The 19,582-nt window shown below is 51.3% G+C and overlaps 3 protein-coding genes across 3 annotated transcripts; 1 reads left to right on the plus strand and 2 right to left on the minus strand.

Moving 5' to 3' along the window:
* Positions 1–6: 6 nt before the first annotated feature.
* On the minus strand, positions 7–4,592 carry BO82DRAFT_48775 (uncharacterized protein). Its single transcript, XM_025641250.1, has 2 exons — positions 4,491–4,592; positions 7–4,372 (listed from the first exon to the last, which is right to left on the minus strand). Exon 2 carries the CDS (start codon positions 4,342–4,344, stop codon positions 37–39), a length of 4,308 nt encoding a protein of 1,435 aa, XP_025493163.1. The 5' UTR covers positions 4,345–4,372; positions 4,491–4,592; the 3' UTR covers positions 7–36.
* A 2,475-nt stretch (positions 4,593–7,067) lies between these two features.
* On the minus strand, positions 7,068–11,127 carry BO82DRAFT_400987 (proliferating cell nuclear antigen; the record flags this gene model as incomplete). Its single annotated transcript, XM_025639226.1, has 10 exons — positions 7,068–7,085; positions 7,145–7,431; positions 7,510–7,939; positions 8,005–8,045; positions 8,102–8,139; positions 9,069–9,702; positions 9,758–10,209; positions 10,266–10,747; positions 10,819–11,018; positions 11,079–11,127. 10 exons carry the CDS (start codon positions 11,125–11,127, stop codon positions 7,068–7,070), a joined length of 2,631 nt encoding a protein of 876 aa, XP_025493164.1.
* Positions 11,128–13,238: 2,111 nt separating this feature from the next.
* sha1 (putative calmodulin-binding protein Sha1) lies at positions 13,239–16,199 on the plus strand (the record flags this gene model as incomplete). Its single annotated transcript, XM_025638559.1, has 2 exons — positions 13,239–15,825; positions 15,881–16,199. 2 exons carry the CDS (start codon positions 13,239–13,241, stop codon positions 15,991–15,993), a joined length of 2,700 nt encoding a protein of 899 aa, XP_025493165.1. The 3' UTR covers positions 15,994–16,199.
* Between the last annotated feature and the right edge of the window lie 3,383 nt (positions 16,200–19,582).

Below are 19,582 nucleotides of genomic sequence, written 5' to 3' on the forward strand. Positions count from 1 at the left end.
AAAAAGCCTTGACAGCGCAATGCCATCTGCCCCAATCTATTTCTTCCCCCACTTCTTCACGCGGAACACATAGTAAAGAGCAATGGCCGCCGCCACGTTGAATCCCCAATAACACCAGAAGATGCCATAGTTCCGCCATCTTTCATCCCAGTAGATCCAACGGAGCGCCAGATACTGGTCGGCGGAGGACATGGAGCAATACTCGCAGCCTGCGGTGGCGTTGGAGTTGTACAGCTGACCCCCGGTGGCGGAGACGTAGCGATCCAGATACTGGCCGCAGGTCTGGCCCGCGGGCGGGTCGAAGACACTCAGCTCCGCGGCGTTGCACTCCACGGAGCGGCCGTGTAGGATGGTGCTGCTCATGCCGCCGATGTAGTAGGTAAAAGGAGAGACGCGGTACATGAAGATCCAGAAGCCGGGGAGATCACCGGGGGGCTGCATGACGCCATTGAAGATGAAGGAGAAACCGAACATCAGAGTCGCCAACATGGCGGCGAGGGTGGGCTCGCCAATGGCGCAGACAACCAACTGGGCCATGCTGGACGCATAGATGAAGAACTGGACGATGAACAGCAGGGCGAGGCCACGTCGCTCGGCGTCCTGGCCGGTACCTATCACCGTCCAGTAGTAGCAGGCCCAGGAGCAGATGCCCAGGACAATCTGCCAAGGGATCTCGACGAGCACCTGTGAGATGATGAACACCTTCCACGAGTAGGTTCGCGAGGGTCGCTCGCGGACCTCATAGAGGGCACGCTGCCGGACAAACTTGGGCATGATCTGGTTGACCAGGGTGTTGAAGATCGTGCACAGCAGGAAGATGCTGAAGAGGGTGTTCTGGAACCCCTGCTGCGTGTTGTTGGACTTGAAGAAGGAGAAACCGATGAAAAGACCCGAGATGATGCCGAGCACGTACTTCGAGAACAGGTACTCGGGCTGGCGGTAGTACTGCTGGAAAACTCGCTGCAGGACGTAGTAGAGCTGACTGGTCAGGGGCATCGCGAACTCCGCGTCACTATCATCACCGGGGTGCGTCTGGGGCTCCGGCTGTTGTTGGGCATCTTGGAGCCGGGTGACCTCGGCGTAGACCGCCTTGAACTCGGGGCTGCCGTTCCAGACCTGCACCCAATCGGGCCCCTTGGTGTTGTCCCCAGAGACAATTTCGAGAATGTATTCCGCCGGGTTCTCCAGGTCGCCACAGGTGCGGCCGCCGTTGCGTTCGAAGTAGTCGAGCAGGATCTTGGAGTTCGGGCCAATATCACCGAAGTAGACGGTTCGGCCTCCCTTGGCGAGGAAGAGCAGGCGATCAAATGTCTGGAACAGAAGGGCACTCGGTTGATGGATCGTGGCCAGCACTGCTTGTCCGTGGTCCGCCAGTCGTCGCAGGAGCGAGCAGATGGTCCAGGAGCTCTGAGAATCCAGGCCGCTGGTGGGCTCATCCAAGAAGATGAGAAGCGTTGGCTTGGCCGCTAACTCGACACCGATACTGAGTAGTTTTCTTTGTTCCACGTTCAAGCCCTCGCCCAGTGAGCCTACCACGGCCTCGGCGAAGTCTTGCATGCGCAGGATCTTGATAACTTCTTCCACGTACTCGAATTTCTCTTCCTTAGGCACAGACCGAGGTTGGCGAAGCATCGCGCTGAAACGGAGGGCTTCACGAACGGTGGTGGTTTCCAGGTGAAGATCCTGCTGCTGCACGTAGCCGGTTCTCCGGGGGAAATTGGCTGCCAGCGGTCGTCCGTTGACTACAACATCACCGGTCACCACGCCGATAGAGACTCTTTGAGCAAGAACATCCAGAAGGGTGGTTTTACCGGCGCCCGAAACACCCATCAGTGCTGTTAATGTGCCAGGCTTGACCCATCCGTTGACGTTGTCCAGGAGCCGCCGTGTGCCCTCTTTGACCGGGATGTCGTAGTTGAGGGCTTTCCATGAGAGAATGTCCGTTTGCTCAGGAAGATGGATGACTTCGTCCTCGTTGCTCTGTAATTCCGGCTTCGGGGGAGCTGCCGTACCACCTTCCACTCCGTCCGAGGCGGCCAAAAACTGAGGGACGTGTCCCGGGCGGAAGACTAGAGTCTCTGCCTTGGATGACTCGCCAGTGTTGATTTCCGAGAAGAGCAAGCAGGTGCAGGTGAAAAAGATCATGAAGGCGAGGAGAATACCGAAATTTCTCCAGATGTGGGAGTAGTAATACTCGTAGTTTTGTTCGATAAAGGCATCCCCCGAAACGTAGCGTTCGCCAGCTACGGCTCCCACAGCCGAGCAGATGAATGAAGACCCCGTAGCATAACTGGGAATTATCGATGCACAAGGAAAGTTCCGCCCATGAAACTCGTTAGACACCAATGCCTCGAAGGCATAGAAGATCGGGTTGATCCAGCGGATCCAAGAGAGCCATGGGTGCATGTAGGGTTGCGGTAGGGTGAAGCCGGTATAGACCACGATGCAAAGAATCATCACACCAGCCATTGCCATAGCTTGCGTAACCGTCTTTGTCGCTGCAGCTAATGTCCGGAAGATTCCCGACATCGTCAAAATCGCCATGATCAGAAATAGGTAGTAGATAAAGAACTGTGACGGTTCCCGGCGCAAGTTGGTCATGAAGTAAAGGACGATACAGAAGACGGAGCAGCGCACTAATTTAATCGGTAGGTCCATGATTATGCTGGCGAGGGATTCGGCAAACGGATGGACAAAAGCATAGCCTGCCTGCTTCGAGGCAATCGGCCTTTGGCTGTATAGTTGCATGATCTCATTCATCGTAACCAAAGCGTTCATGAGGACGGAGAAATACAAAACAGCGCCTTTCTGGAAGAAAGCGGTGGTTGTGTTGGGCGAGTTGTAGAAGATGGATCCAATAACCAGAGACAGGATAACTTGAACGATGACCGTGGACATTGCCGTGGGCAGATCATTGCGGAGTCGTTGGAATGCCCTGTGGAGACAGAGACGCACCTGCATCGGGACAGATAGAAGGTACGGACTTTGAGCTCTGGTATGACGTGCTTGCCGCTCTTCATGGTTTTGCTTGAACTCTCTAGCTTCGTCGGCATTGACTGGGTGGTCGCGTTGATACTGCTCTATCTGAGCACAGAGCTCTTTGTATTCGGGGCTGCGCTTCCAATAATCCGCGAATTCCTGAGGGGTGCGAGGAACCTTGTCGACCATGTCTGGACGTGCCTTGCGCTCCCCAGGGTTAGTGATGGACGTGAGGAAATCGCCACTAACTTGACGTTCTGGCAGTTCCCATCCCATCTCCTGGAAGAATGCCACAGCGCGATCACTAGGGCCGTAGTAGATCTCGTAGCCTTCATAGAGAAGGACGACCTTGTCGAACAGGTCGTACATTGACTGAGATGCCTGATAGGCGGCAACCGCATGGCACGACTGTCCAATATCAGCAGCAAGGCGTAAGGACTTGATGAGTTTTAGGGCCGACGCGGAATCCAAGCCGCGAGTACTATTGTCCCAGGCTCCGATCCGGCTCCTAGAAAGGAACATTTCAGCGATACTGACTCGCTTGCGCTCGCCACCACTAACTCCTCGAATGAAGTTGTCCCCAACCTTGGTGTTGATGGTTTGGGTAAGGCCGAACACCGAAAGAACGACTTGGGTCAGCGTGTCGACATACTCTTCACGCGTGATTCCTTCGATGCGTCGTTGAGGGGTACGCGCGTGAGCCGCAAATGAGAGGGTCTGGCCAACCGTCAGATGGGGGAAATGCTGGTCAACCTCCCCGTTGTAGGCGACTTCGCCACGATGATGCTTGATCATGTCATCGTATGCCAGTCCCTGGAACTGGATATTGCTTTGAGGTTCAAGAGTCAGCCCCCCAAGATGTCCACAAAGAGTCTTCAGAAAGGTCGAACAGCCACTCCCTGGACGACCAAGTACAAGAAGCAGCTCACCACTCTGGAGTAGCCCGTCAAAGTTGTGAAGGATCTGGCGTGGGGGAGGCGACCGTTGCCCCGAAAGAAGTCGGGAGATTCGACGGAAAGGAGTCGTCAGCTGCGTGAGAAGCGTTTCCTGGAGGCGTAGTGCCGAACCCGAACCGGAGATACACAAGTTGGAGAAGACGACGCCCTGAGTTTGTGGTGTGATTCCTGCCTGACTATTTGCCCTCAGAACCATCGCTGCCCATCGTCGATGGTCAAACTCCGGATTCGTGGGATCCAACCGGGGGTCGTTCTTTTCATCGATAGTCGCAGTGTGTGAGATCGTCCGCCCATGTCGACTAGAAGCGATTCGTGTAAGATTTTGAAGCTCCTCCTGCTCGTCTTCAGATGTTAATGATACGCTCGACTCCGACCGATGGTCACCGAGCACATCTCCGACTTTCTGCATGGCGCTGCCGGATATGATAATAGACTCGCTAGAACAATCAGTTGATGTTCAGAGGATAGGGCCTCTGAGCCTGGAGGTTTGTGGCCTATGTTGCCCAGGGAATGAGGTTGTACGAAAGAGAAATAATAGTATAGGGACAAGCGAACCTAGAGGTGGATGGATGTATATCAGGGAGGACAATTAATTAAGTATGGATTACCCCTTCCACCCTCAAGCAGCGTTCATCAGTCTCAAATTCAAAATGCTTCCAGACGAAGACGTCGGCAAAGCGCAGACCGCAGCCCGAGACTGGACCATTGGTCCTATTCATCATATTTTATGGTTATGCCTCGAACTCGGAAGGAGGTCAAGCCGGCCCCACGAGATGGAGACGGCTATTCTAGAATGCATTGGCCCAGGCACCCCCGAGTCGCCATGCACAACTAGAAGTATGAGTACAAGTTTTTAAGGCACCGCGCCTGAGGAACGGAGATAGTAGATCGGTCCCGAGCCCCGTGGCAGCAACCCCGTTGGTAAAACCAAATTTTGCACTCAGGAGCGGAGCCACTTCGCCTTGTTGGCACGCCGGCATTCGCGGTTCAGAGGCCAGGGGTCGCTTAAAGTTTGTCTTAACTCCGACTGTCACCCCCTGCAAGTGCTCGAATCGAGGGCTGACTTTGGAGAATTTCCATGCTTTTTTGCCCTCGCCACATGCGTCAAATCCGGCTTGACGCGCCACAAGGCTCACAACTGAAGGCCAAGCAACGAATGAACCAATCCAGAGGGAACACTTTGTGGCATTTCTAGTGCTGATTAATCGCGCTGAATTATCGGTACCGTGACATGATCTTCAGCACAGAAATTATGCACTGGGGCAGTCGGCGAAACGGGATTCCTGGCGCCGACATCGCGGCGCGCCCGCTGCCCGATGACCGATGGTGGGTTCACGACTGTCATTTGAAGATGGCTCGAGGTTAGTACCGTGGTACAGCGTTTCACATCTCAGGTCCAACACTTTCGTGAATGGAAACATCCAAGGGGCCAGGGGGAGCTCGTCGGCTATTGCAGAAACACAGCGTTATCTCCGTCCAACGGGTCAAACGATGGGGAATGCCTGTCATCAGGTGATCTCGAGGCGACAAGATATACATATACCCTCACTGCGGGAAGGATTCATCGTTAAGCCATTGCTTCTGCGGCATGGTATGTAAAGCCGTTGAAGCCCGTCTAGTTGAAGTCAATGTCAGGCTGTCAAGCGAACCTCTGTAGGCAGGTGGGATTGCCAATACATCCGAATTTCGAGGCAGCTAACTGTCCTCATATCAAGGCGAAGCCCCTCAATGACACTCAGGGGTCGAAATCATCTCCAGAAACAAAGTTTCATAGTCACGTAAGTCCAAGTCTAGAATCACGGCCACAAATTTGGGTCGTAATCACCGAAGCCTGGAACACATACTCTATTCAAGTACGCTGCATAACAAGCCCGGGGGATTATGGATTGGAAAGGAGGAAATCCCATTCGCGCTGCTTGCTGCCGCCGCCGAGGAAGGAAAGAAGAGATTCAAACAGCGCAAACAGAGCTTCGTCCCCGGGCTACCGAACAGGAAAGCGGTGAGGCCCACCACGCAGCCAGTAGCTAGAAAAAAAACCACACCACAACTTGACTCACTCTTCCTTTCCTTTTCTTCTTTCTTCTTCTTCCTTAAGCGCCATCCTTACCAATGCTGCGTTTCTTTGCTACACACGACGAGATCCCCATCTCGTCTTCCCGGTTCCTGGCCGATTCGTGAGAATCGGCCTTCCCGGGAAAATTTCCCTTGCAAATGAGAAATTCGGAGGAATCTTCACCCAATCACCCGCTTCCCCCTCTTCACAGAGGAGGGGGGGCCGGTACTGCCCGCAAGGGCCTGGTGTGATATGCACCTGCAACTGGCATCAGAAACATCGGGGGAGTGAAGGGACAGACTTTCTGGCCCCCTTTTGCTCGTTTCCCCATGGGAGAGTCGTTGCGAAGATTGTGTGCCACTGGTGACACTTTAGTGCAATACGCAGCATGCCCTGGTCCCTTTCTTCTTCACCTCCTTTGGGGGGGTAAGAGGACTGGACCGGGTATAATTCGATTCCGATTATTCTGGTAGGGATGGCGCTTCACCCCTCTTTTTTTCCCAGGTCAGTTTTTATTACCCCGCTCCCACTTGTCTATCCGGCGTTGTTATGTCGCTTGGTGGGAGACTGGAAGGACTCTTTGAAGCCCTGCTAATTTGTGGGGTTGGGGCTTGTATGGTGCAAGTTCTGTGCAGGCCTTTTTTAGGTTGTCAGGCTGTTGGTGCTTGTTCCTGAGTGCGACTTATGGCAAGGATAAAAATGAGTGAACTTCGGACCAGGGATAGTGTAGCATGAAAGATCTTTTTCTATTAGAGATTCTCAATACATTACTGAATGTCTCGCGCAGCTTTACCAGCTTTTAAAATAACAAATGTAGAAAGACCGGCGCATCGAAGGTCCAGTTACAAGAATACTTAATTTCCCTTATAAACCAATTGAATTTTGAACAATTGAAACGCTTGATATCTAACAGGATATTATAATCGAAGAAGTGAACCTTGACCCCCGTGCACACAATCAAGGGATATTTTCTGGTGGTGCGGTGTGTCAATGAAAACGAAATAGAAATGGAAATCGTGGCCTCCCCGTTGCTCCCTCTTTTATCATGATGGCATTCGTTGCTCTTCGCAATCATTAGTCTACTCCTCGTCACCAATCTGCGTACACAAGTTAGTTAGCGAGGCGATTGAAATGAGCATCCAGCGTAGAGACAAACCTTAGGAGCAAGGTAAAATCTAAGATGGCCGCTTCCCAGACCATACTCGACGAGAAGGGGTACCTCCTGCGACAAGCACAAAGTCACCTTGTTGGACAGGTTGGTAGCCTTGCAGAAGTTGACGAGGTATTTGAGAGAGAAAGTGAGGGCGACGGGCTCACTGAGGGCAATGGAGACGCTCTGCTCAGGCTTGTCGACGTTGCTGTGTTGACGGACAGTGACAGAGCCGCTTCCAATGTCTCCCTGGCAGGAGAACTTGACACCCTCCTTCGTGGCCTCGATAACGACTGTGAAAAGGTCAGCTCCATCCAGCAACTACTCGTTGTTCTCAATGCTGTTGCACATCGTGGTGCAAGGAAGCATACCGGACTCAGAAAGAGCCATCAGGTCTCTGCAGATGCGCTGAAACTCTGCTGCCGGCATCTCAACCGTAGCAGCGTACTCTGTCTCGGGAATGGCCAAGTGTTCTTGATCAATGTCCATCAACTTGATATCGTACTCGCTCAGTCTGTCGGTCTCGGCACTCTCGAACATCAGGTTGACGGCATCGGGAGAGTCCTCGGCCTTAAGGGTAAGAATATCCTCGTTCTGAGCAGCCCGCAGGACTTTGGTCAGAGAAACCAGGTTGATGCCGAGGGCAATGTTACGGTCGCAGCGGTAGGGAGAAAATCCTTCGGCCTTGAGCAGCATGGAAACGAGGGCAACATGGGAGTTATCCATGGCCTGTAGGGAGATTCCGGAGTCATTGCAATCGAAGTTACAGTCCTGCACGAGATCCTTGATCGCGTCGACGACCTGAACAAACCGATCTTAGCGACGGGGCAGGGTCATTTGTGGAATTCAATGGTGAAGGTACGTACGCGCTTGAGAAGACTAGCTTGTTCGAGGCGAGCTTCCAACACTGTGAAGAGTTAAGATCGCAGTCAGGAGAAAGATTGAAGACTTGGTGAAGCATACTCTTGATGTGTAGGTGGCGGTGTGGTAAAATGTAAGGACTAATTAAGATGAGCTTGATGGTAGGAATGTTCTGGACAAATGCAATTATATCAGTAATTGTGACAATATGAGAATGCAGTGGTCAAGAAATTGGGAGGAGTGGCGTACAGAGAGAGAAGTCGAGAGTTCTGTTGAGTGTGTCTTAAGTTGAAGAGAAATTGGCTAAAGGAGCAGAAAGTGCAGCAAGGTCGCGTCCGCGGGTTTCTTATTCCTACTAGTGGGGGAGGCACGCGTTCGGGTCGCGTCATACCACAGGCTGATATGACCCGTTGCGGTTAGCCTAGCAGCCTGAGGCAGAAATCACTTTAAAACAGCGCCAGCCCCCTCCTCCCATACTCAGTGCTTCATGAGAGATATGACTGCAAATGGCATCTGAATGGAGGAAAAATATGATTTGTTTGTGCTCACCAATTAGTACGATATATACCACATTTGCCCTAATTACGTTCAATTACTCGATGTGTATGTACACAAGGCAGTTTCTTCTTGACAAATGAGATAAACTGGCCATTGCCAGTAGTGATAGGTGTAATCGCAAGACAGTACAGAGTAAGAATAAGCAGGCGAAGAATAGTAAAGGATAGTACACAGTTGAAAAAAAGAGTAGTTGAGCCCTGCAACGCTTCGAAGACAATTATAAATGTAGAGAGAGAAAAAGAAAAAAAAAAAAAAAAAAAAAAAGAAAAAGAAAACGAATGCAACACCGCCCAAGCGCCTGTGACACCAGTCCACTCTATACATTTTTGGGTATCAATTGCATGATTTGCTGGCTAAGTTCGGATTCGAATCGAGACCGGAGCAAGACTCTGAAGAGAAAAATTATGTGCGAGGATCGAAGGAGGAAATACGACTGAGGTCTGATGGAGCAGTCGTAATGGATAGGTATGTGCTGATCGCCGATCAGATGCTCGTAACACGCTTCGCGTACATAGTGCGGGGTCTCTGCTTGATAACCATCTCAAGCTCCTTCAGCATGTTTGTATTTGCATCAGCACGATCGCGTAGAGCGGCCTGCCGTGCCCTGTCTTCTTTGACACGGGCGATGCGCTCTTCTCTAGTCATGGATGCCCTTTTATTGCGAGGCGGCAGAGCAATTGCTTCAAAAATCTCCTCTGCGTCATCTGCATTGTGGATAATGAATGAATCGGGCCTTTCTCCGTTCAAAGCCCTGAGTGCATCTGCCGGGCTTCCTTCAACAGCCGTGGAGCCCCCAAGGCTAGGGGTAGGCGACAGAGGGATTTTGATACCACTCGTAGGCCGCGAGTAGTCTGTGTTGGGTTGTCTGTCCAGTGCGCTTGCCAGGGCTGACTTGCCCGCCTCCCATTCTTGAAGCAGACCCTTGATGTCTGCACCGATAGATTCATATTGAGGAACGAGGGTTACCTCAAACTCGCTTGAGTCCGGCCGTTCAAGATTTGCGCTCGATGCCTCTCTGAGGATATGCATTTTGGCGTGAAGTGCCCGAATCCCTTGGGAAAGGGAGTTGATCCGACGATACTGTGCCCGAAGGTTGTCCTTGTTAGGCGAGGCGGTTGGTAGGGGAGAAGGAGGAATAGCATCAGCTAGAGCGATAAAAAGATTAGCTTGAAGGCAACATTGAACCACGGGCATGCATACTATCTTCTTCGTTCAAAATGCTGGTCATTTTGTGCGTATTTTCCCCGGTCACGCTGGCCAGGTCGCGCATCTGTTCGACGGCAGTGGTCCATCTCGCAATATCAGACCCACCGCCATCGGCCCCAAGGGCGAGAAGACAACAGAGAATGCTCTTTCTCACAACATAGAGTCTTCCGAATAACGTCCGCAGCGCACGCAGAGAGTATTGGTCTTCGGTCGCTCGGTCATGGTATAACCCTTGTGCCTCCACAAGCTCTTCTTCAGAAATATCATAGATGTCGTAATATTTGGCCAGGTTGGCGTCATCGGTAAGAGGCTGTAAGGTCTGTTGTACTTGGAGGTATCGACCTAGCATGGAGTGAAAGGATTCGGATACGGTGCGACGCAGTCTCAAGCATCGTCGTATTTGCGTCTGGTCTTCTAGTCTGCTGATCGGTGGTAGAGGTGTGCTTCTATGGAGGAAGTCAATCAAAGCCGGATATAGGAGCAAAAGGAGACGGTCACCTACATGCGGTAGCCTCTCGAGACCAGCTCCACTTCCTGTATAAACACGACTGATGCCGATGCAGCAGAGTCGAAACCCTGCGCATTGCCTATAAATGCCGCTGCCGCATCTACAGCTTGGTGCCGCAGATACTTCAACCATTGCCTCTTCGCGAAGGCGAAATAAAATACTCCGATGACAGGGACCAATACCAGCAGCACCCCCATCTTCCAAAGATTGAGTCCCGATGCGGGCTTTGAACGGCCCCATTGTATTAACCAAGCAACAGAGAACGATGTCGACGCGGTCACAAGGGCCCCTTGTAAACCAAAAGTCGCGGAAATCGAGGGAAGGTCGGCAGGTCGTGCAGCAGAGAATACATCCGCGGCTGAAGTATAGGAAGGCGCACTGTGCTCGTTCAACAACTGAGAGGCGACAATAACATAGCCGAATTGCTCAAGGAATCGCTCGTTGTCGCTTCGTCCGACGCGCGAGTTCAAGGCCGACTGCAGGGAAAGGATCTGGGTTAGAGTGTTTTCGGCGCAGAGAACCTCATGAATGAGCTATGGCGTCATACCGTGCAGGCATCATAGAGTTTACCCAGAGTTGCCCTCTGTCGCAAGACCTTCTGATCAAGTGGTTTGGGAAGTTTATTTCGAATGCGCTCCTGGAACTTTGAAGCCCCTCGTGGGGCGAAATCCGCCGTGGTGGAATCGGAGAAATCGTCGCTATGCTCGGTCTCCTGAACTGGCCAGTTTGCATCGTGCTCACCCTCCGCTGACGTGATAACGAATGAGACCCTGGAACTCCCACGAGGTGGTTTGTGGTCGAACTCACCTTGGAGATATTCAGCCAAAGGCGAGTTCTCATAGACAAGAGATTCCATGATCGGTAAGCATTCCGGAAATGCGAAGCGGGTGAGGTGGAGCGAGGCGGCGGTTGAACCGGGAGGAAACGCAGGTTGGGTGTCTCGAATACAGGTACAGTCTATCTCCAGAATAACCAGCGCGTAAAATAGCAAGATTATCGCAAGCCCATCTCCGCGACGATCCAATGGGGCGCTTGATAAAGTCGAAGGAGAGGGAGTCAGACAGAAGAGTATTGAATAATGATCGGTGGAATTCGGTCGGGGGCGAGAGATGGGGGGGGGGGGTGGATGGGAGGAAAGGAAACGGGAAATGAGCGTGAACGGCACTAGCAGTTGAAAGTGGTGAAATCGAGGCGTGTAAGGGAGGCTGAGTGGATACTCTTCAAGAGGAACAGGAATAGACCGGTGCACTTTTAATGACGGGCGAAGATATACATAGCACGGATTACCCCTGGCAGATGGAGACCCGGAAAGTGCACTGTGCCTGTGCAGAGGAGGACCAGAAAGGTACGGAGTTGCCAAAGAGGGCCACGTTGGAGGATCAGACCATGTGTTGTGAGTGAGAGTGCCTGCTAGTGAGTACAGTCTGGGGAAACTCGACCGCTGAGCTTCTCTTCCGCACGCAACTAAGGATTTAGGCGCCCCCCACCACCGATTGATGCTCTGCACAAGAGGTCGATCCGACCGATTTTGGTTGGTAGTCTTTTTCTTTTTCTTTTTCTTTTTCTTTTTTTTTTTCTTTTTCTTTTTATTTTCTGTCTTTCTCTCTCTTTCTCATCGAGATGAGGCTGTTGACCCTGAGCAGCATTTATCCATCCTACCGGAACTGAATGCGATCGCAGCTTGTGAACTATTGAGTACAACCCCCTGACCGAGGCTCGGAGCTGTGTTATGCAAGTCATCAGTCCGGCGTTGGAACCCAGCTGCCAATATATTATTCCCTTCAGCCTATTGGTACACTTGTTTCATATCGCTCAAATCGAGGTAGCTCACGGAAGCCGCCGGCTATAACCATGGCCCATCAACTAGCGATAGTAATGGTCATATTCGAGTCGCCTAGCGTTGACAGAAAGTGGCCCATTCGAGAGTCCTACTCCCCTATTATAGCCAGGTTAATACGTATACGAAGTGCTCAACAATTTTCAGCATCCAACAAGACTGACAAGGTCGCCATCTTCGCCAGGAGCATTGATATCAATCACCTCTTCTCTAGAGTTTCGAACCATAACATACTTTCAGGGGGTGTAGTGTAGTGAGACACAGAGCACGAAAATGGTCATCTCGTTTTTTGGAACCTCGGCAACCCAACTGTTCTTCTTTAAGGACACCAGACGTTGAGATTACAATCGACATTGCCTTGCTCAACGCACATGCATGCGAAGGTTCATAGGTGATAACTAGTCCTGGCTGGACCCCGACGGCTCGCCCTTTCCCCGGAATGATGCACATGCATCTTGACGTTCCTTGCATTCTTAACCTTAAACGCCCTCAAATTATCTCACCAGTCGGGATCATAACACCAAGTCGCTTGAGGATTAGGCTAGGATGAACTATCATTATTTGCGGACTGCTAGTAACCGTGTTGGTCTCCTCCATCCGCTTGCTTGCGAGGCATCGGAGTGACGGACGCATAGTCATGTTGATACAGGGTCGTCTTTGAGCGAGTCGTGTACCAGAGAATCGTTTGCACATGACTATTGAAGATAGGTGTGTACTATGAATATGGCTGCATGACACAGTAACGGACCGTTGAGTGAGAGACACTTTGATGCCTCAGGTGTCGAGTCGCGTTGCGCCGGCAACTCAGCTGTCAACACCGCGTTCTCCATACCTCACATCCAGACCCATCTCGTCCCAAACTTCATAGGATGAGCTTTATCATTTGCCTTCAAGCTAAAGTCCACCATGCTATTCCAGGTGTAAATGCAAGGTTTCTACGAACGAATACTTCTTTCACTCGACGCGTTACCCTCGGCGCAAGACTACCAACTTATATTTCCGCGATCAAGCATGTTGATCCGGCAGAATATTTAAAGCGATTCGAAAAAAAGACTTCAGTCGATCACTGCCATTGATACGTCTCTAATCAGAATTAACAAAGATCCTACTTACTACCTTTGACTATCAAGATGTCAGGCTACATCTATGATGCCGCAACCCCCTGCCCCTCGCGACAGATGACTTCGGGACTCAATCAAAGCCGCATGAGGAACTCGCTCGATGGTCTATGGGACACCAGCATCACCAGCAGTGACTCCACCGAAAACATCGACTTTACAACCGAAATAAAACCATCAGTGCTGACGGGCGCCAAGCCCAGACGCAAAACTCGATCGAACGCGTCCTTCCTGATTCACGACGAATCCGAGGTAGACTCCGCGCAAGCTGCGCCGGGATTGAGAAAGGCACCAACTACCGCGACAGCCATCGCTTCGTCTCACAGAAAGTCCCTGCTTACCCAGCCGGCCCAGAGGTTTCGTCCTAAGGTTAGCTTTATCGCTAGCCCACAAAGAAAATCACGGCTCTCAGGAGTCGTCACGTCAACGCAGCACAGAGAACGAGGCCAGGAAGAGAACAATGAACTTTTATTGCAGATAAATGGCGCGAGACAGAAGTCTCACCCTGGAGATACACTCAAAAAAGCTGTTCGACGCAACACGGTCTACATACCTCCAGATGATACCACAGTTGCGAGTGTGTTCATGGGGCTATTCAGTCCCCAGAAAACTGAGAATGTTGAAAATCTTCTTCGAGAGGACGCACAGATCAACAGCTTGGAGGTACAGATCGCACGGAAACGACAGGCTAAACGATCCCTTAAGTCAGCCGCGCAGCGGGCGCCGTTGAATCCCAGCACGAAAATTGCCCAGGGTGCTAATATCCATGTCGACGTGCCTGGCAAGAATGGTGGGAAGGAGAATATACCACCTGGATCATTCTTCAATGATAGTAAAAAAGACCATCAAACCTTGAAGACCAATGTGCCCTGTGAGCGCAACCAGGCTGTTGCTTCGAATGGGAATCGAACTCTCGGGACCAAAGTTGCCTCAAAGCCGACGAACTCGGTGCTAGCTTCCAAGACAAGCAATCGGATTCTGAACAAAAATCAGCCCGAGACCAGAAAATGCCCATCCGAGACCGAGCCAGTCAAGGGACATCCAGTCCACAGCAGGAAACAGACAACGTGTTTCAACCACGAAGCGTTGTCAGCCAAAAGCGATGAGGCTCCCATATCAGCGCGTAAGACCATGATAGCGAAGTCGAGAACCCCACGGGTTCTGGAAGCGAAAGAGCTCACAAGAAGTTCTTGTATCATTCCCGACAACGTCACGAAGCCGGAATTGTACGAGGATGATTGGCTCGGGCACCAGGAGGTTCTATTGACCCAGCTTATGAATGAGCTATCGGACACCACTAATCACCACGCCGGTTGTGTCAATGCTAGCAAGCTCAGAAATGAGCTGCTAATGCTATACCAAGGTGCCTCTTTTATACAATTACAGAAACGGTTGAAAGCATCATTACTCTATGGTGCTCTGAGCCTGCCAAAGGATGTGCTCAATGATGCCAGTAAAATATATCGGGATCTGGGCCTAAAACGGAAATTCCTTGACTTTTGGATCCATACTTATGACCTGCAGACTCTTCGAGCAGCACTGGAAGTGATTACTGGGAGAAAGATTCCAAATTCAGTGCTGGCGGCGGGCACCGACCACATTGGCGGAGAAAAGGCCATGAAACGGAAATTGGCAGGCTTCTTGGACGTTTTCTTTTTACAAAACCAGGACATGGATCGACATCCACAGGACTGTCGAGGAGAGGATGGAAACATCGCGGGGCGTGCATACCGTCGAACCTTTCTCCGGAGCATCATGATCATTGTTCTCCTGGATCAAGCAAAGCAATGCTCTGCGGTGTCCCTACCACATCTCCTTTTCCAGCCTTCGTCCTTGTACAAGTCCTCCAATGCTGTCTTGCAGGCACTGGGCCAATTGCTACTACCATCGTGCGGCGACATCATCAAGGCACTGTATCATCTTGATTGCCAGTTGTCCTATGAGCAGCAATCTCTGGCGGAGTACGAATTTGGAATCAACAATATTGCTGTGAACCTGCGTGATGGAGTGAGACTGGCACGACTTGTCGAATTGTTGGTTTTGAGGTCAGTCTCAGTTGGAGATTTGGAAGACCAGAACTGGCCATTGTCCAGCAGGCTTAAGTTTCCCTGCGTGGGACGGGCAGTAAAGCTGTTTAATGTGCAGATCACCTTGGACGCACTGTCTTTGATGGATGAGACAGGGAAGCTTGTCCACAATCTGCGCGCGGAAGACATCGTGGACGGACATCGTGAGAAGACTATCGGACTACTCTGGGGGCTTGTCAGCACTTGGGGTCTCGGTAGGCTTTTAGATAGTCATCAATTGCGGAGGGAAGTTCATCGACTGAGGGCGACCACTTCCCAAGGCTTGATCTCAACATCCTCGGACATTTCGGAAGGCGAGAACGATAAAATCAGGTCCTTGCTCAAACAATGGGCGAGTACCCTAGCGGAGAACCATGGGCTGCACCTTGAGAACTTCAGCACGTGCTTTAGCGATGGGAAAATCTACGAGTGCATTGTCAACGAGTACGAGGGTGATATGTTTAGAGACGCTCAGTCCTTACCATCGACCCTAGAGTCTCGCCTTCAGGCCTTGGGGTGTAGTGCGCAGCTTGGTGAGTCGATAATCAAAGTAGCCTGATTGTTCTGCAGCGACTAACCAACCTTTAGTGAAACTGATATGTCCATCTGCTTCTGGTGCTCATATCCCCGATGCCTACTTCACGGTTGGAGTCCTCGCCTTCCTCTGCTCTCGAATATTATCTGCCATCAAACGGGCATGAAAGGATTGGGTCGCAGATGCAATGCATCACAACATGGTTGAAAGGCGGACCTCAGGAGCAGCATACAGCAAGCGAAGGAACCATTACTTTGCACATAATTTTCTGAACGATAGGAAGAACAAAATCAAGTCCTTAGGATGATGAGGAGTTTACTAGGAAGCTTGGGTTTATTTTCATTGGGACTCGCTCCGGCCACCTTCACCGATACCAATATCAACTTCAACATTTTCCTCCTGAATTCTTAGAAGCCACAATGCAAAGCAAATACTCCTATTTATGAGCTCGTACATATGAGCCATTAAAGTGCAGCAGATAGCGCTTTCTACCTGCCAGGCCTTGATATGTAAAAAGCGAAAGACACGGCGGCATCGTATCTATAGAGATAGTACATGATTTGGAGGCATGCACAGTAAAGCACCCAAGGCTCACCTTCGTCTCAATAAACAGACTCCAGATTGGTCTTCCTTCCTTTTCTCCCCTCTCTCTTCCTAATACCAAACGATAGGACCATACTATCCACAAAGGAGACCTCTCTACCCCGTATCGTTGCTCTCATCCTACTGCCTAACTCCCGGACCCAGAGCTTAGGTCAGACCTCGCCCACCCAGCACCACAAATCACTCTGCTCTGCCCCGGGACTATATCACATACGAGCTATATTCCCAAGCTTGGTCGGCTCAACGGATCTTCGCGTTGCGCAAGCCTGAGTAAGGCCTACGCTGATTGTGAATCCCAGGAGCCTGAAGCAGGGCATGCAATGTTGATGCCTACACCGTCAAACTGGAGCGATCTTGAAGCAATACTACACAAAATCCTAGGACTCTCTCACAGCGGTCAGCCAAGGAGCTGTCTGTAGGGTGCTATTCGACCGATGATGCTATCCCAAGCATTCCAGCGTGGAGATTTGCGTCACCGAGAGGGCAACTCCTACATTGCCACGAAGTACTCGTAATAGAAATCTACTCTGTCATAAAGATATTACATGATATCACATCCTCTTCGCCAGTCTTCGTAACCATTCTCGTTTGAAACACCGAAGTAACGAAACTTACGGTCGTAGGCCGTTACAGAACAGATAAAAATAGGAGGAGGAGGAGGAGAAGAAAATGATAGGCCGCCAAGTGACTGACCCCGACCCCTTCAGCCCTGCCACCTTTTCATCATATTCATACTACTGCGTAGTATTGCTAAATGACTAGGATCATCGCCACGGCTAACGATCCGTAGAGGCCTGATGGGGGATGACATCACCAGGTCACATCTTTCCTCCGTGTTGAATGTGATTTGAGTGACTGACTCAATAATGATTAAGAAGATAGTGGGCAGAAGTATAGGGTGAGTAAGAGACTCCCTCACAGCCACTGACTGAGCGAGAGTCGGGCTGCAAACGGTGGGTGGTAGGGTGATGACGTAGCCTTCTTGTTCGTTCGGCCCCGGAAATATCCGGACTGTTGTATCTTTCTCGGTATACATTCTCTTTTCTGACATCTTGTTGTTGTCGAGGTGATTTGATTTGTAATGCATAAGATTCTGACATAATTCCAGCTGTATAATGATATAATCCACAATGACTATCAATGCGAATCAATGCGAACAACCTTGAATGGCAGATCAAGTGACAAATGCGGGGAAAGACACACACACAGAGAGAGAGAGAGAGAAGCACCCGTGACATTCGAGAAATTTGCCCAAAAAGGGAAAGTAAGCAGCAAAGTGGCTCGGGACATCATCATGGAGAGGACTTGGACTCTCCCACTCTCTACGCGGTCGGAGCCTCTCTCGTTGTGTCTCTCTTTCGCTCTCTCCCTACAACCCGACATTAGCGGCCTGCACTCTACTCCTTTGGAACGTTGAGGGGGCTTGAGTTAAGCTACCTAACCACCCTCCATGTGTATGAGTATGTACCTGTGCTGGATCAACCTTATTTGCACGAGCCATCATTGGATAAGATACAGAGTCGCCCGCCTCATGATCATTCCCCCCGTCGATCGCTGATGCGGAGAGGAACAAGGTAGGTTGGCCTTTTGAATATCATCCGAGCATGCATTCTGAACTTACAGTGCACTACACGGCCGACGGGCCGATCAGTCAAGTCAATTCGCACAAACACTCGGTTTTCTTGAGCGGAAAGATCCCAACTGCTTCCATCTCCTCGTCTTTCACTTTCGTCTTCCCCTTCATTTGGGTTGCAATGGATGGCAGTGCTGGCGACGTGGTTCTTGGCGATTGATAGTCCCTGAGATCATCGGACGCATAGCCTCATTATCTGGACTGCTAAAAGCAATTCTGCCCCTGCGCAGTATCCATCCGACGTGTTCATGTTCAATCGTCCGCAGTGCCAAGAACCAGCTATGCATCGCTGAAGCAGATGATCGACGGCGATCCTCGTCCAAATCAGGAACTCCCGTTTCTTCTATCGTGAGCGATCTCGCAGCCAAACGGCTCTTTTCGTCCTCCCTCCAAATCCGTAACGTCTTGGCCAGACAGTGAAAAGCATTTGGAATGGGTGGGATCTTGGCATCACTTGGCCGCGCGACCAACTCAATTCGAACCGTCCAGCGACAAATTGCACCGTGTAAGGCAAGGCAAGGAGAGCAGAAGGAATGTGATCGAGAGCGGAGTACGGAATAAGTCGGTAGCCGCGGGAGGGAGTGGGTTGCATCCTCAACCGGCCAGGCTTTCTTTTTTGTTTGTGGGCGCTCTCTCCTTCCCTTCCCTCTCTTCCCGCGGCGGTATTATGGCTGTGTTCTCTCTTGGCAGAGGTGAGCTGCTCCGGTCGTCACACCAGAGGGGGGGGGGGGGGCGAAGTCATCGGACGTTGCCAAGCAATGTGGTGGAATGTTGCCGTGGCCGGTCAGAAGAGAGAGGTTGAGCAAGGGGCAGTTGGATGGGGGGGAGGGGAGGAAGGAGGGATAGTCTTTGCTTTTCAACTCAAGAGCAACCGCCGCCAACTGATCGCTGCATGGAAGGAGACTCAATGTTTCCCCCCTTGGCGCTCTTGGCGGAGGGGTCTTGGCCTTCTCAGTCGGGAATTCACTGAGAGGTGCGGGTGATTATCTCTACCCCTTGTGTGTCTCCAAATGGGGGAGGACGGACGATCACAAGACCCGTACTATGCTTGCTATGTATGGACTGCGGAATCCCTCCCCCCCTCCCTGGGGAGAATGTCATCACCCTCTCCCTCCCTATTGTGGCATTGGCATTGACACATTCCAGATGGTTACCTACTATGGTAGGATTCCGGACGTGCAGTTGGACCCGGCAGGTCGGTCACCCAGGCTTAGACTTTCTAGACCTCTCTCCTGCCACGACCTTCCCTATGATTGACGCCGAGTTCTGGACCCTCAAGCAAGGGTGAGGTGCCCCCATGTGCGACTTGGGTTTTTGACCATCACTGCAGCTGCGGCATCTGGCCCAGCAGCCCAAGCAACGATCTTATATTCCGTGTGTATCCAACTTACTGTACATGGTATGGTATTGTGGTTACGGCGAACGAGGGCCAGGCCGAGCTTTCGCCAAAAGTACCTCCAAGGTGCAGGCAGCATGAGCGGAATTCTGAATCCTTCCATGAAAGAATCGAACATGCCAC

Source organism: Aspergillus uvarum (assembly GCF_003184745.1).
Source record: "Aspergillus uvarum CBS 121591 unplaced genomic scaffold BO82scaffold_19, whole genome shotgun sequence".
NCBI lineage: Eukaryota > Fungi > Ascomycota > Eurotiomycetes > Eurotiales > Aspergillaceae > Aspergillus > Aspergillus uvarum.